This window comes from Spodoptera frugiperda, chromosome 14 (genome assembly GCF_023101765.2).
Source record: "Spodoptera frugiperda isolate SF20-4 chromosome 14, AGI-APGP_CSIRO_Sfru_2.0, whole genome shotgun sequence".
Lineage (NCBI taxonomy): Eukaryota > Metazoa > Arthropoda > Insecta > Lepidoptera > Noctuidae > Spodoptera > Spodoptera frugiperda.
In genome coordinates this window covers 766700-783439 of record NC_064225.1, presented here as the reverse complement: position 1 = coordinate 783439, position 16740 = coordinate 766700, and the positions used below count along the sequence as shown (strand labels likewise).

The 16740-nt window shown below is 36.6% G+C and overlaps 1 protein-coding gene across 2 annotated transcripts in view; it reads left to right on the top strand.

Annotated features, from left to right (window-relative positions):
* Positions 1-7500, top strand: part of LOC118279160 (cytadherence high molecular weight protein 2) — a 75306-nt gene extending 67806 nt beyond the window's left edge. For both annotated transcript variants that reach the window (XM_050698217.1, XM_050698218.1), the window contains exons 19-20: positions 1780-1941; positions 4569-7500. In XM_050698217.1, coding sequence (XP_050554174.1) covers positions 1780-1941; positions 4569-4670 — 264 coding nt within the window. In that variant the 3' untranslated portion in view covers positions 4671-7500. The remainder of the gene's footprint in view (positions 1-1779; positions 1942-4568) is intronic.
* The last annotated feature ends 9240 nt before the right edge of the window (positions 7501-16740 follow it).

Genomic DNA, 16740 nt, shown 5'->3' with positions numbered 1-16740 from the left:
CTTATTAATTTGAAAAGCTATTTTTTTATGGAATAAGCCGGTAAACGAGTAAACATATCACCTGATGCTAAGCAATCGTCGCTGTCCATGGACACTCAAAACACCAGAGGTGTTACAAGTGCGTTGCCGACCTTTTGGGGTTTAAGAATTTAAGGATTGTTGGGGAATAATTATTGTAATAATTTATACCATTTTTTTATGATTCTTCTTTAATTTTCGATAGATTCGTACATTTAGCTTAATTTATGTATGAATCTCAAACAGTTCCTTTGTTGTATCAAAGTGTATTATTGTTTATTCAGATTTACCTGTGTATTTGAATATTTAATACCCAACAGAAGCTTTCGACACGATTACTTACCGGTAATCATCGGAAACTTTCTTTCTGAACACATTATACCGCACTCAAGTCCTTGTAAATTATTCCACGGGCTCATTACAACAGTTTTACTTGGCCAAAGTTCTCACGGACACAGGTGTCCGAGTGACATCGGGCGGAGTTGCTCAAGGAAGTGTACTGGGGCCATTATGAAAATTTATGCGTCGACTTTTTTTTTCATAATTGGTTTTATGATGTTTTAGTTAAAGTGTTGTGTTGTTATAATATAATGGTTTGTTGTTGTTTGTTTGTCATAGAAGCCATCTTTTTTTTTTGTCATTGTTATGGAATTAATATTGTTGGATTGTAGCAGTTGTCATTATTGAGTTTTATGATTACACATTGCTCTTTAATTAATCAAGTTTCAAGAGTACAAAACTTGACTGCACGGTTGGCGCGGTGGCTGGGTAATCGGCTGCCGCGCAACGTGTAGCAAGTTCAATTCCCGCACGGAACAACTCTTTGTGTGATCCACAAATTGTTGTTTCGGATCTGGGTGTCATGTTTATATGAACTTGTATGTTTGTAAACGCACCCACGGCACAGGAGAAAATCCTAGTGTGGAGCAACTATTTTTTTTAAAGGGATTTTTCCTGTTTGCAAGAATATAAGGAAACAAACAAATTCCTCCTACTTCAGGAATTACTCCGACATTCTCTAACAAGCGTTAGTAAATTATAAATTAGAAAGGACCCAGGTGTTGTCTTGTTGTTCGGTGCCCATTTGTCGAGTGCCCTCCGTCCATTACTCTACAATTTATACTCGTGATGCCTTCATAGTTTATTGTTGATGTTCCACATTATACGCTTAACGACTTTTTGCTTTTCGGAAGTAAGTTTGTAATTGTTTTAAGTAGAATAGCGTTTTATGTAATAAATGAAATGTCGTGTTTGTAGGTTTGATTATTTGTGTCGTATTTACTACTGCTATCTAACTTTTTATTAGTACTTTACTGATGATAAATGATATTTATTTTTGCAAATAGGTTACAATGTAACTCATTTACACGTTAAACTCTTGAATAACTAGATGAGGCCGGCTCTTAATATATTAATTATCGTGCACATAAATAGAAATTAGTATTCTTTTGGTCGTGTTTCATCTACTTGGAATAGTAAACTAATGAGAAATCACACGTTTTTAGACAAATAAAGAAATAAAGACCTCTGTCACAATGTTAAACAAAGTCTACAAATTGACTAATACCTGATCGTTTTTGGTCTCTTTCAATATTTTTTATCACTTTTGCAATATATATAGGGTTATGCATATTTAATAGCGACCAAAAATCACTAAGGTTTAAACTTGTGCTACCACTAAACTGTTTGATACTGAAGTAATATTGCTTAAGTTTACATTTTATATTTTTGGTATAATCAATGATTTCAATCGTCGTTTAGGAGACAATATGTGACGGATGGAGTGTGATCAAGACGCTGTGCACGCTCCCGGCCAACTGGCTGGTCTCCAAGCCGCACAGCGACTGCCTGCTGCCGACCCTGGTGGCGCTGTCCGAGCTGCCGGCCGTCGCCAGCGCTATATCCTCGGAGCTCAGCATGCAAGTAAGTAGATGTGGAATTTTGTTGGTCTTGTAACTGTGTTTGTATAGTATATTTTTTTTATTGGTAAAATTAGCTATCTAATAAAAAAAATAAACCTGATACAATTCAGGTTGAGCAAGTAAATCGAAAAAGTTAAATAAAACTTTAAAAACTTGACATCGCCTGCTTGGAGGATTCACAGCCACGCTTACGTAAGGAAAGACAAATTAAACGTTTTCGCATTTATAACATTAAAGTCAAAGTCAAAATTATTTATTTCAAATAGACCGAAAAGACACTTTGAACGTCAAAGCAAATATTACAATATAAAAAAAAAACTGTCTGTCGGTCAGTCCTCTAGTGAAGCTATTTGCTCGTTCCAAAGTGTAGATTCCTATGGAGAAGAACGAGCAAGAAACTCCATAGGTTACTCTTTTTCAATAAATCGAACGAAAAAACTTCGCAGATTGCATACTACAATCCGTTGCGACACAATAACTAAATAAATAAACTACAATATTTGTTGCGAACTTTCGTGAACAAAAATGAACGAATGAAATGAAGATAAATAAATAGGTTTTGATATGAAAATAAAACGTAATTTTAAGTAATTTTATTAGGTAATCAATAAAACCTAGGACCGAAGATTAAACGAAACTTCGCATTCGGAGTAGACCTACAGGTTCACAATACAAACAATACAATTCTTGGTTACATTGTTTCGTTCATCAGTAAGAAGTAGTAAGAACAAGGAGACAACTCCTATCCCATCAAGGCCAAACAAACAAGACAATGTTAACAAACTCGACAATGTATTTACTGCTAGTAATGGCAATACAGAAGTGAACCAATTTGTGCTACTGAATATTTGATGGTATTACGCTACGCTGTGGCGTTCCGACGCAGCTGCATTTCTACGTTATACTGTTGACAAGTGGAATAAGTTGCATTGGATAGATACATTGGCAGAAGGTACATATAAGAAAGACTGATGGATGTGTAAGGCGTTATTGTGTAAAAACATGTCTTTCTCTTAAGGAAATATCGAGTCAAAGTTTAGGAGTGATGACAGATAATGTAATTTCTACGTATAAAACGTACCTTGATTTGACGTCACGCGGTATATATCTTCGAAAGTATTTGTTTCCGTTAGAAAATAAAAATATATGTCTAATGTTTTAAAATAATCTAGAGACGGTAATAAACACAAAAGTTAGTCATCTTGCCTATCATCACCATTAGTTGTCATCTTAGATACAATTTTATGTGTCTTACCAGACTCAGAGTCATTTAACCCAGTCCTTAGCAATTGTTTTCCATACAAAATCGTTACTAAGGAATCGTTTAAGTAATCATTAAATGACTCCGAGTACGGAAGTGTATAAGTCAAACAAACATATTTCAATAACCACAGAATGGTACTTCTGCATCTACCTACCCAATGTTTTTATCCAAAAACAGGTGTCAACAGGGTTTACGAGTGTTCCGTAATACACCGCTTTGTGTTAATAATTTCGATGACGAGCCGCCATCGCCATCGGTTCGTCGTAAACAACTCGCTATTGATGTTACTCTTGTAATTACTAAATGTCATAGCGAATTTTATAATTGCATGAAAGTTGATTAAAGGTAAGCGTCCACAGGCCTGCATCGTACGCATTCCGTATGACGTCATTGGTACGCATCGCATGTAGACATTGCCGATGATGCGGTCCGTACGATGCGGATCAGTGGACGCAGTTGTATGAGTTTCTATACAAGACAAACTAAAATCCGTTGCGTGCGATGCGTACGATGCGGGCCTGTGGACGCTTACCATAACACAGATAATTAAGGGGAATATTTTTTTAATAACTATCGTGAGACATACGAAATTAACTGAAAAATCACGGTTTACTCACGTACATTAATTGAGAAGAGCATAATTAAGATTGGATTATAATATGGTGATCCAAAACCACTTGTGGCATAGAAATGTTCTGAATCACACGCTGATCCAAAATCTCATGAAGGGTTAAAGACTGCAGGCAATCGTAGTCGTAGCTAATACACTATTAACATCGCATTACAAAGCATTAAACAGACGTTATAATGACAGTATTCCTTGTCATCTTAATTACTTGTAAGACAAGATTTGCTAACACAACATAGAAGAATAAATTATGCATAAATTAAAATAATTGACACCTGTAAACGTATTAACTTTTTATGATTAAACATAAATGATAATGAGAATGAAATGAAATGTCGTAGTGTAAATTGGAACAACTATTAAACGTCTGTATAAATATTAATGAAGAATAAACTATAGCAATTACAAATGAAGATACTATTTAAGATATTAAAGAAAATGTCAAATAATATGAACTTAATAAAAGCAACGTCACGCCTTTTATTCCCGAAGGCGTAGGCAGAGGTGCACATTACGGCAAGCCGCTATACAATGTACACCAACTTTTTACCATTTGTGTTATAAGTCCCATATAATAGGGGGTGAGCCTATTGCCATATACTGGGCACAATTCCAGACTCCGCTACCACTGAGAAAATTTCGAAAAACCGAAAAAAGCCCAGTAATACTTTGATCGAACCCGAAATATCTTGCCCAGCAGTCGAATATGAACTTAATGATATAATTTGTTTAACAGATGCTGCAGGACTACATGAAGAGCCCGTGTGCACAAAAGATAAAACTGGTACAAGTGATCAAGCAGGGACGCACAAAGAAAGGTAAGAACAAAGACAAGTAGACTGAAATTCCAACAATGATACTAAAAAGCCTGAAGGCAAACAGAATGAACATGTTGATCATATTTGTAATAACGATGCAAACAGCAAACGTGAACGTCGACGCGGGTTAGCCGACACTGGCCAAATGAGTCATCGATCCCAATTTTAAAATTATTCATCCCAAATAGTCTCCAGTACTAAGGCCTAACCTTACAATTATAATACTCCAATTTGATGTTTCTCTTTAACTATCATTCATAGAAGGGTGAAGTAAAAGGTTTTGCTAATCAATGGAGGTATGATTTGGTATTTGAGCTTGGTTTAAAACATACCGTGGCTTTGCTATACATTTGTTTGGTGGTGATGTTAAATTGATGGCTGATTGCAATCGTAAAGGGATGATCGTTCGCATTTTTAAAGCACAATGTAATTGGTGTTTAAGTAGAATTTTGTCCATTTGATCTTTGGTAATTTTAATCGTACTATCATCACATGTAGCAGAAGTAATGCAACTATGTATTTAAATATGGTATAATCTCTTGCATACGTGTAATAGTTTGTTCTCATAGTTGCTTTTCAGTCATTAATCGTAATAGGTTTAGAACATTTTTGCTGTTCAATGTGAAATTAATCTTATTATATTGATATAAAGGTACTTTATTCAAAATATAAATTAGCTAGTTTGTTTGGACTTTGCAATTCAATGCAATATTTGTTTAGAATAATTCTAAGCACGTCTGCTGACACGTTTACTTGCAAAATGTATTTGACTGTCTACCGCCACCGGTACTTTGTATCGATTATATTTTTTTAGTTTTATTTTGTTGCCTATATTGAACTTTTTGAAGTTTGATTTTAATTGTGTACTTAGTTCACGAGTCGTCGTATGCTTATCATCCATCAGGGTATATATGCTCCCTTCTGTGCCATTCATGTCTGTGCCAATTCTTGCTCACGTCGCGTGATCAGTACCTAGTGGTACTTGATTTACTTCATTAGTGTTTCCTGCAGTAAAGTAAGTAAAGCAGTTGGCATTTGCAAAATTGGTGTCATGTCGACGCACTTTTTCATCGATGCCTTCATTATTATTGTTAATGTGTCCATCTCGATCGATTCCTTGCTTTGTATTACTTATTGTTTCGTAAGACATTCCCAATTTTCAATTTTAATTCCATTTATGTTTCGTCTACGCACAATCTTTGGATATGCGCTCAACTTGTATCTTTCGCCTCATTATAATTAAGGCTAAATTTTAAAATACATCATAAAAATACTAGTCAAATACTCTACGTAATTTTATTCGCAGTATTTTAGAGTATTAGTAGAAACTCAATTGATTAGCAACACCAGTAATATATTTAATCTACCATAGTTTGCACGGCCCTACGTGGCGGACACCCATATATTTTAATAATCAATATTAAAATTAGTAGTTTCAGCTTTTACTAAAACAGTATAGACATATTTCTCTAATGTTTGAGTAAATGCGTTTAGATGGTTAGACTTGATAATGTTGTACACTTTTTGATGTGAGTCTATTTATCTATTTTTCTATGGTTGTAGATTAGAACTAGACGGAAAAAAACTATGTAATTCAACAAACCTAATTACGCATTGGATTTTGTGAGCTGATGTTTTAAAACGTGGACGCATATGACTGCTTTTATCTTCATTTTAATTTTAAATATTAATTTCTCTATTTAGTTTAAAAATTCACTACGGTTAGTGACGTTACTTAATTAGCCAAAAATGTTGTGTTCTGATTTTGTTTATTTAATGTTTGTGCTAGTCAACGCCTGGCTTCGGTCCAGTGTCTTAATGCTTTAATATAATTATGAATGTAGTTCATAAATGACTGAGCTCTCTTACTGATTTTATTTGTGAGCTAACAAATACCTTTCAGTAATTGTATTGTGTATTTTATTTAGAATACATCTCTTTAATTTTAACTTTGCTTGACTGCCGACGCAAAATTGTGTAGCTATTATTATGTGCCAAGTTTTAGTAAATTTTAATCTTGGTTGTGGTAATTTCAATGCGGCCACGCTTTAGAACGTCAACAAATTATGCCCTGTTATGTATGTTAACCTTTCTTCAAAGGAATGAGTTTGAAAATTGTGTGCTAATAGAGTGCCTTGAGGGACACTCTTACTGAATGTGTGAAACAAGGTATTTTAACGACTCGAGTATTTAAGAGGATTTCGAATGCTGTGATAGAGAAACGGACGGAATTTATTCCTCGAAAATAAATAAATAAAAAAAAATGATATTTGTAACAGAATACGATGGAAAAGTTGATGTCAATGCTATCAAACGCTTGTGTCAGTTCAATATCTCAAGGTTTTTTCTAATTTTTTCCGTTTTTATTTTTGTGATAAGTTTCTTTTACTGACAGCCCGTTTGCATGGTTGGAATCTTAATGCTGACCGTTGTAAGGAATTCGTGTACTGGCATATTTTGCCGTGACGTCACTTTTGACCCGTTCTTTAGAGAGTAGCCTCTCTGTTTGATGTATCGCCGTAGCACTTCTATATTATGAGCATGTAAGTGTTAGCGGTTCATAGATTTAAGTGAATGTAATCTAATATTTTTCTGTGTCTATTATTGTGTGTCTACGGGTCCCAACGTCCACGAATTCTCTATATTAAATGCAAACGGGTGTGGGACTGTGATTTTATATGTGTTTTAAATTTAATAATTATCACTTGCAAATGTAATATATGATTTTTTTTTATGTTTAGTTAGCGACACTTGTTTAGTCTTATGTACTTTATCTGTGATTCCTTTTACTAGCGTAACTTTCGTGTAACTCATGTCTACGTGGAAATAAATATTTGTGTAATAATCGTATTCTTGTTTTATTTGAGAAATTCTGTTTTACCCGCTCACCTTGTTTCCTGGTGTATGACATCTTATAAGTGGCCTAAGAAGATACATATCTACACGCTTTGAATTTGGTTATCGAAAGACAGTATTGGAAAAGTCCTGTCTAAATAGGATTCTGACTTGACAATTTAACTCAAGCCCTTATTCTAAACTCACTCAATAAAATAATTGCAAATTTTGAGAATATCGAAATTGAAATCCACAAAATTGCGCATTCACTATCCACTTTTACGATCACAAGCTCTCATAATCATAAACTCTTCGTCCCAACCGATACAAATAACATCGAACCTAGACCAATATATGATATAATTTATTTTTATGGTATAAGCCGGCAAACGAGCAGACGGATCACTTGATGGTAAGCAATTGCCACCACCCACATCCGAAACACCAGAGGCGTTACGAGTGCATCAGGCGAAATAGCGGCCAAACTTCGGCCCATTTAACATAAAAAAAGTGTTTGTCCCGGCCTTCTTGAGGTTAGGAATTTAAGGTTTGTTGGGGAATCAGGGATAGGAAAGATTAGGAAAGAGGGTAATTGGGCCTCCGGTAACCTCACTCACACAACGAAACACAACGCAAGCGTTGTTTCACGTCGGCTTTCTGCTCGGCCGTGGTATCACTCCGGTCAAGCCGGCCCAGCAGTGCCGAAGCATGGCTCTCCCACACTTACATTACAAAAATGTACTACAACTAAAAATAGTAAGTATCCATTTATATAGACATGTTTCAAGGAATATTTTTAAACTTCAATTTGTGAATGAGTTTCATTTTTTTATGACAGTAGACTGTAATAGACGTGAAAGCTTTTTATATTTATAACTGTTATGTTAGTTATATAGAAAGGTGACGAGAGATTGAGTTATGGGGATGGAATTGATGCCCTTTTGGGAGTTTTGGGTGGTCAGGATTTAATGGTTTAGTGTTGTTATGTTTCTGTATTGTTGGTTAATTGGTAGCTATGATTTATGTGTGTAATGTGGGCTAGTTGGGTGTGTTTGGTAATGTTAAATAGATGTAGACCATATTTGTTTTTTTTAAGGAGAATATCTTCGTATGACTTCTTTCGCCTTGGGCGTTTAGGCAAGGGAGTGTCATAAACTTACTGACTAATACAACATCAACCCCGTATATACTAATGCTTTTCGGTAGCCGGAAACGCCCCGGGTAAAATCCCACTAGGTAGGGCACCGCAATGCAAGATTTCAATTTTGAACAAAATATTTTAATAGTTTGTCAATTTTTGTACTACCTACGATAAAAACAAATTAAACCTGCCACATTGAAGGCACGTAGTGTATATCTTTTGTTAAAACTTATTAAAAACAACAACATTTTATGCTTTTCAAAAGGTTTAAGATACGTTTATAACAAAAATGCAAATCTCTGTTTATGACACGTCACCTTCGTTGTCGTTAAACAATCGAGCTTTAAACAGGCCAAAATGCATCTCAATAATCACATCATTCTTTAACAAATGATCGAATTCATTCCTCTAAATTGCGAATCTGTATAAGAAAAGAATTTGTCCGTCTATCAACGCGTTACGTATACACGAGTGCCCCACAATGACGGTATAAGAATCCAAATTGTTAGAAAAATGTTGCATGATCAATTGAATGGAAAAATATTTCCGATTGCCGAGGGGCGGCGGTTTTGTTCAGACGTTGTAGCTGTTTTTAAGTATGACTTGTACGTGACATTGCTTTTTTAACCGAATTAAAAAAAGGAGGTTCTCAGTTTGACCTGTATGTACTTATGTATGTTTGTGCGCGATTATCTCGCGTTTGTGCAGTTTTCAGCATAGTATTTTTCTTACTGACTGTGCCTGACTTAGGAGACAGTAAAGAAAATTTAACGCAGTTCCCTTTTTTATTAATGAAAGAAGTCAATATTTGATTAAATGTACCTTGTCAGTACACTTCCAGTTTACTATGAGCCTCCTCTACATTATTAAGAGGACTTACCACAGTATACAGGCTTGGCAGATTTGATTTGAGCGCATTTAAAAATTTCCGGAGCCTGTAGCCAAATGCTACTTTAGCGCTTGTCTACCGAAAGAGTAGAAAACTAAAGAGTAGAAAGCCCACAATTAAGTTTTCTACTCTATTTGTAGAAAAATGATAAATGGTATTTGTCTAAAGGCTCCTATATTGTGGATGTGTTTACAAACATACAAGTTCACATGACACACAGGCCTGAAACAACCATTTGTGGATCACACAAAGAGTTGCACCGTTGCATTGTATTGAACCGAATTGAATCAACGGAAAGCGGGTTGCCCAGCCATCGCACCAAACGTGCAGTCTTTTGACTTGATTTGCAGACATTTAACCTCTTATCCAGTAACTTATACCTTCTAATATCGAAAAGAGCAAGGGCACACCCATTTCAGAATATATTTTTAAACAAAATTTTATAGATACACTAGCGGTACACACAAGGCCACTTTCCACGCGAACGGGAGAGCATACGAAAATACATAGAGTACTCCAGTTGTATTTATATCGCTAATGGAGCTTCTATTATTGTTTGTTTTTATTTGAAATTTTGTTATTGATGCGGCTGGATGGATTTATATTGGAATGAGCTTTTTGTTTTAAGGTTAAGTGGTAGTTTGTGATGATTTTGCTAGTAACTAGTGTTGGAAAGAGAAATTGCAATTGATTGTAATAGTGTGTATGGGATTTGACTAAGAAAACATATGGAATGATATTAGATGCGATGGGAAGATGAGTAGTATTAAGTAATTTCTGGGTTTTAGAAAAAATAAGTTATTATTTTTTCTATGGTATAAGCCGGTAAACGAGCAGACAGATCACTTGATGGTAAGCGATCACCGCCGCCTATGGACACACGAAATACCAGAGGCGGCCACAGTAGGCAGCGCGACGTTGCCGCGCCTGCGCACATTGCTCATGATGAAGAGTCTCTCTCTGACTCGAAACTAGTAGAGCTTTTCTCCATTAATTTACGTGACTTTAGTTGATAATTTCAGACTTTGACTACTATTGAGAAATTTTTCAAAATCGAAGTAAGTCCGGCAGTACTTGTACTTTTTAAAAAAGACCCTGCTCTAGAAACCCAGTCTCATTTACTACCTACCACTCGACCAACGAGGTACTAAAATAAAGATACTAGGAATCTTTCTGTGTTGTTACTGTCTACTTAAAATCTTACAGGATTGTTAGTGTTGAATATTTCTACAAGAGCAGCAGTCTCCACACATTTCCCCACCGGGTCCATTAGCGGCACGATTGACTGTATCGCCTCCATAAACCAGAAGTCAATAGTCAGTACGAGTCACTAGTCGGCAGTAGAATGGCTCACGAGCACTCTGCACGACTGGGGAAGGTAGGAACTGGTCGAGTGGAAACTACTCACGAGGTTTTGATGTGGGGTAGGTAGATATGTAGGTGGTTGTGGGTCTTTGATTGTTATTAGAAGTTACTTAAAAAGTATCGTCACGCTTTTTATCCTCGAAGGCGTAGGCAGAAGTGCACATTACGGCACGTGATGCCGCTATACAATGTACACCTACTTTTCCCCATTTCTGTTACATGTAACAGGCAACAGCCTATTGCCATTACTGGGCACAATTCTAGACTCCGTGTTCCTTTCAAGATTTTTTGTCGAAACACCGATAAAGAACCAGTAATCCTTTGCCCGATCCGGGAAACGAACCCGAGACCCCTTGTCCGGCAGTTGCACTTGCAACCACTCGACCAACGAGGCAATCCGGGTGACACAATACAAAAAAAGAAATAACTATAAGATCCATAGGTACCCAATCACACGTTTAACACGACACTACAACATAATACACACACCATAAAGATTACATACATACATATATAAAGGCTTAACAGCCATAACTCACCGATATGTTATCAGTACATTTTGTTCGGCGCTATCTCGGAAACTGTATAAAACTAACGAACCGTGTTTGTTCAAAGATTATCGTGTTTTGTCGTAGTTGTAGTATCGATTGGATTTAAGTGTTGAGTTTGATGTGTGGGGAAATTATTGTAATAGGTAGGTGTAGATAGTTTTTCTTTTTATAGGAGTTCTTGATAGGATGAAATTAACTAATAATCACTAGAGAAAAGCTCTACTAGTTTTGTTACAAAGAGGCTTTTCATCATGAGCTGTCGTAGACAGATGCGGCGACGTCTCGCAGCCCCATTTTTGAGGGGGAAATCATCCAATGGCTTCTACCGTTTTAAGTGAGGTGAAAGGGAGTGTCTGACTTGTACTGACTAAAAACTACCCCGTTTAGTTTTCGGAAACCGTTGGCACGGTGGTTGGGCAACTAGCTGCCGTGCAATATGTAATGAGTTCGATTCCCGGACGGAGCATGTGATTTACAAATTGTTGTTTCGGGTTTATGTATCATTTATTTATTTATTTAGAAAAACATGCATAATTTTACAGCTTAAGCCAATACATTATAGGCATTATATACATTATTATATAAGCCTACAGTTAAAATATCAGTTAGTTTTATCATGTGCATGTGAACTTTAATGTTTGTAAACGTACCTACTCACGACACGGGAGAAAGCCCTAATGTAGGGCAACGTCTCAAGATTACTAAGTCCTAACAAAATAGTTCACAGTTTAGTATACTTTGATATGCATTCGTCCACAATCAACCATACGTTCAAAAGATGAAGAGATTACCCTCCCTACCAATGCAGCCAATGATTTTATTACTGCATCATCTAATTACCGGCGTATAATGTAGATGCCTATCTCCCATACATATGGCGTTCCTGATTTACATCCCTGATAACAACACCAGTTAGAATTGAGCTTTGTGTTTGAAGGTGGAAAAGGAATGTGGGGGTCTTTGTAAATTGGGTAGTGTAAAAGATAGGTTTTTGGGTAGAAAACTTTTTCAAAATGCAAGGAAGAATATAATTATGTTGTAGTTCCTATTGATTCTAGGTCCCGAAGTGGTGTTAGCGTTCGGTTTATTTGGTTGATTAAACGTATGTATGGGATGAAAGGCATAAAAGTGTGTCAGATATATTATATTTTTAAAAACGTTGCTTTTTTTAAAGTGTAAATCATCCAATGTCTTCTCCCACTTTGGGCGACGCAAGAGGGAGTGTCAGACTCTTACTAACTAAAAACCACCCCGTTCCTACTCCTGCTTTTCGAGCCTGAACCCCGGTAAACCCGCTAGGTAGTCCGCAGCTCCCATAAACTTTGCCATACATTTGGATTTTCTCCTGTGTCGTGGGTGCGTTTACAAACATAAAAGTTTACATACACATGACACCATGAATACAATAAGTATAACTTTTTCCAAAATTATATGTATGATCAAAAGACTTCAACCATCACGCTATCCCCCAAACAAGGTGAGCAGTGAGCAATCCACAATACAACGATGAGTCAGTCATTATTATATTCAATTTGAACCCCACACCAAGTCAAATAGATTATTGCATGATTATGCGTGCGCCGGGATCGAACCCACTACCCCTCTCATTAACTAAATGCATGGCCGTGGCCAATATGGTATGGGGTGTTGTTTCATTTTCAAAAGTGAATCAAAAATAACATTTTTATAAAGAAAATTGACAATTATTTTGGTTCTAGAAAATACATAGTGTTTTAGTCTAGAATTGAATAGCCAGAGTTTGGCCATAGGGTCTATGTTTACCACACCAGGTAACTAATTAGAGTATGATTCTTCAAACATCAGATGAAAATGAAAATTCTGGCAAAATGATGACCAAAATAATTTATTTTTATGGTATAAACCGGACACCCGAAACACCAGAGGTGTTACAAGTGCGTTGCCGGCCTTTTAGGGGTTAGGAATTTAAAGGTTGTTGAAGAATCGGGGATTGGGAAGATTGGGAAGGGGGGGGCAATTGGGCCTCCGGTAACTTCACTCACACAACGAAACATAACGCAAGCGTTGTTTCACGTCGTTTTTCTGTGAGGCCGTGGTATCACTCAGGTCGAGCCGGCCTATTCGTGCCGAAGCATGGCTCTCCCACACTAACAATAAAAAAATAATACTTTGTTGTATTCAGAAATCGAACCTAACATCCTCTCTTCGGTCCCTTTGTCCCTCCCTTAACCAACGAGACCATTTACACTATATTTATTTAACCACAATATTGACTTAAACTGGCAAATATCAGCCGGACCACGGACTGTCTCCGTCACACAGTGCAGATGTCGGCAACACGAGCGCTATCAACAAACAAGTAACACTATACGGCGGCGCGTGTATCAACAACACCCTGTGTTGTGGCCAGCGGTGGTAATGGGTGAGACTTACGGATGGGTAGGTTGGTGAACTTGCTGGTGGAAAATATGGTATATGACTATTTTTTATTTTAATATCTGTCTTGTAGATTATTTTAAAATATTAGATACGTATTTTTTATCTGTTATATTTTTTGTCTACGTTCTACGTGGAGGACTAGGGGAGTGTCAGGCCTTTGTTCAGCAGTGGACGTCTCTCGGCTGGTGATGATGATGATATTTTATTTCCTTACGGAAACAAATACTTTTCCCTGCTTTCCTGCCTTTTTCTTGAATTTTTTTCCTGAATTTTCTTTGGTATAAACCTCACGGAGGCAGAGACCTGTCCAACGAATGCAAAACCGTGGAAATCAGCTGATGCGTTCTGGAGTTATTGCGTCAGGAAGGAAAACCCGACTTATTTTTATATTATAGATGACGTATTTGATCCCACTCCTAAACTTTGTTTCCTATTATCTAAGTATTGTCATCTTATATAACAAAATAAAAAAAAAGATTAGTGTCTAACTGACGGACTGAACAGATTTTTAATTTTCATACCCATCATCAAGTCACAAGTCAATGTTCGTCATCGTACGCCGCCCTACGTCCCACCTGGCGTCCCCTGGACACTCACAATTATATGAAGATTAACTTTAGCTAGCACGTCACCGGCGCGGCGTGCAATATGATGGCCAGGATGGGTGCGCCGTGATTACTGCTCGTTATGTAGTTAGCTTGCTGACCGGTGTTTTGTGTCTTTATATTCAGGTGTTAGGGAATTAAAATGTTATTAATTTGTAGTGTTAAAATGAAGGTAACTTTGTTTATTAGGTTTTTAAGGTCTAAACATAAATACTGAGCTAGCAGTCTTTTTTTAAGGGGGAAAAATCATTCAATGACTTCTCCCGCCTTGGGAGAGGCGAAAGGGAGTGTCAGACTCTTACTGACTAAAAACCACTGTTCCTACTCTTGCCTTTCGAGCTGGATCCCCAGTAAACCCACTATTTAGTCCGCAGCTACAGAGCTAGCAGTCTTGGAATTAAAATTCAAGACTTCGTACTTTTCAGTTCTAACTACACAGACTTTCTTTTCGATGACTGGGAACGACATATCTTCTAAACCCATTGCTAATATCGTTCTTCTATCTAACTGGAAAAAGTCCCATAGTGTCCAGGTTAACCTAAGTGTACTGTTCACTTTATTTATTACCCTTAGAAGGAGTTTGCTTTACGTTTAAAGTAGTTAATCGATCCGAGAACATTCGGTTGGTGGTGGTTAATGGTTACTTAACCCAGTCCTTAATCATTGTTTTCGATGCAAAATAGTTACTTACTAAGTAATAGTTTAAGTAAGCATTAAATGTCTCTAAGTACGGCAATTAAATACTTAAAGAACACCTAAAACTCTTCTGTCACACAGAAATCACAAGAGAACACAGAGACGTAGAATAATATCTGCATTATAATGAATCTGTAAAAATTCACACAATTGTGTGAGTGCGTTACTCCGGCTCCCTCACGTAACGGGCCGAGGGAGAGGGCGGTAAAAGCATATTTATGTTAGTTCCTGATTGACGATGATGGGTTCCCCTTGGTTAGAGAGAGTAGCGGTTGTATACTACGAATTGATGCAGAAGAAAATAAATTCTATTTTTGTTAAAAAAATGTTTAGAACAACCTTCTACTTGTGTGTTTTGGATGATTAGAAAAGGAATTGGAATATATTTTTAATTAGCATCTTTAAACACTAAGAATACAGATTATATATTTCATAATAATTATAGATTTTTAGTTTTCATTCCGTTTATAGATTTATTTTTAACATGCGGTATGCAGCAATGCCCTCCCGTCCGCAATTAAATGATCATGCAGCAGAGGTGCAACATAAAACACACACATAACATGCAATATACCACTCGACATATGTTTCGCTCCTCCACGGAGCATCTTCAGGAGGTGTTGACTCGGCGACTCCCGCAGCTCGATTTTGGGGTAATAAAATAAATAAAAAATATTTTTTCTGATCTTTCTCTTTATTATTTAGATTCAGGCCGATGATTAGATCACGACGATGACGGTAGGTAATTTCGTAGATTTTCAGTGAACGAAATATCTGAGAGTTTTACTTAGGTGGTCTTAAATTCGTCGTATACAACCCGCACCTCACTCACTTAACGCACTCCGCAGTACTCTGCAGATTTTCTCCGCACGACATTACAACCACATCTGCGATGTATGAAACGTATGAATATGAGTGTCACTGCCAATATAGCCTTTACTTAAGTAGCCTTCGATCAACAATACCAACTAGATATCGGGTCGGCGCAAAAAATACGTCTCGATAAATAACAGCTCACTTGAGACGTGAGCTCTTATTTTGTTTAGTTCGCTTGTAACACGGCCAATGTAAATACGTTTCACAATGCCGCAATGTGTATTCAAGAGTTGCAAAAATAATGCCCGCAAAAGCAATTCATCGGCCGGGGTGTCTTACTTTCGGTAAGAACATATAAATTAAGTTATATTATAATTTTTAAACTAACAAATAATATTTAATTATGAACAAAATTACCGATTTTAAATCACCGCTACAAACGTTTGGCCAAGATCGGCCAATACGTGGCCAAACGTTTGTGTAACAGAACAGTAGACGCATGGAGTAGATTTATGTTGTAGGTAATAATTTAAAATAATTTGTTACTAGAACCTTTAAATAGGTTAATGCTACTTTTGTGTCTGTTTTTTTAACTCTCATTAGATAGTTACTTATTTCTTTTTTTTAGTTTTCCTAGCAATCCGTTTACGTGTGCAGAATGGGTCTCGATTGTCGCCAGAGAAAGAGAAGATAACTTTTATAAGCCAGCTAAGAATTCGGTCATATGTTCAGATCACTTTGATAAATCGGATATATCCGGAAATACTAACCGCC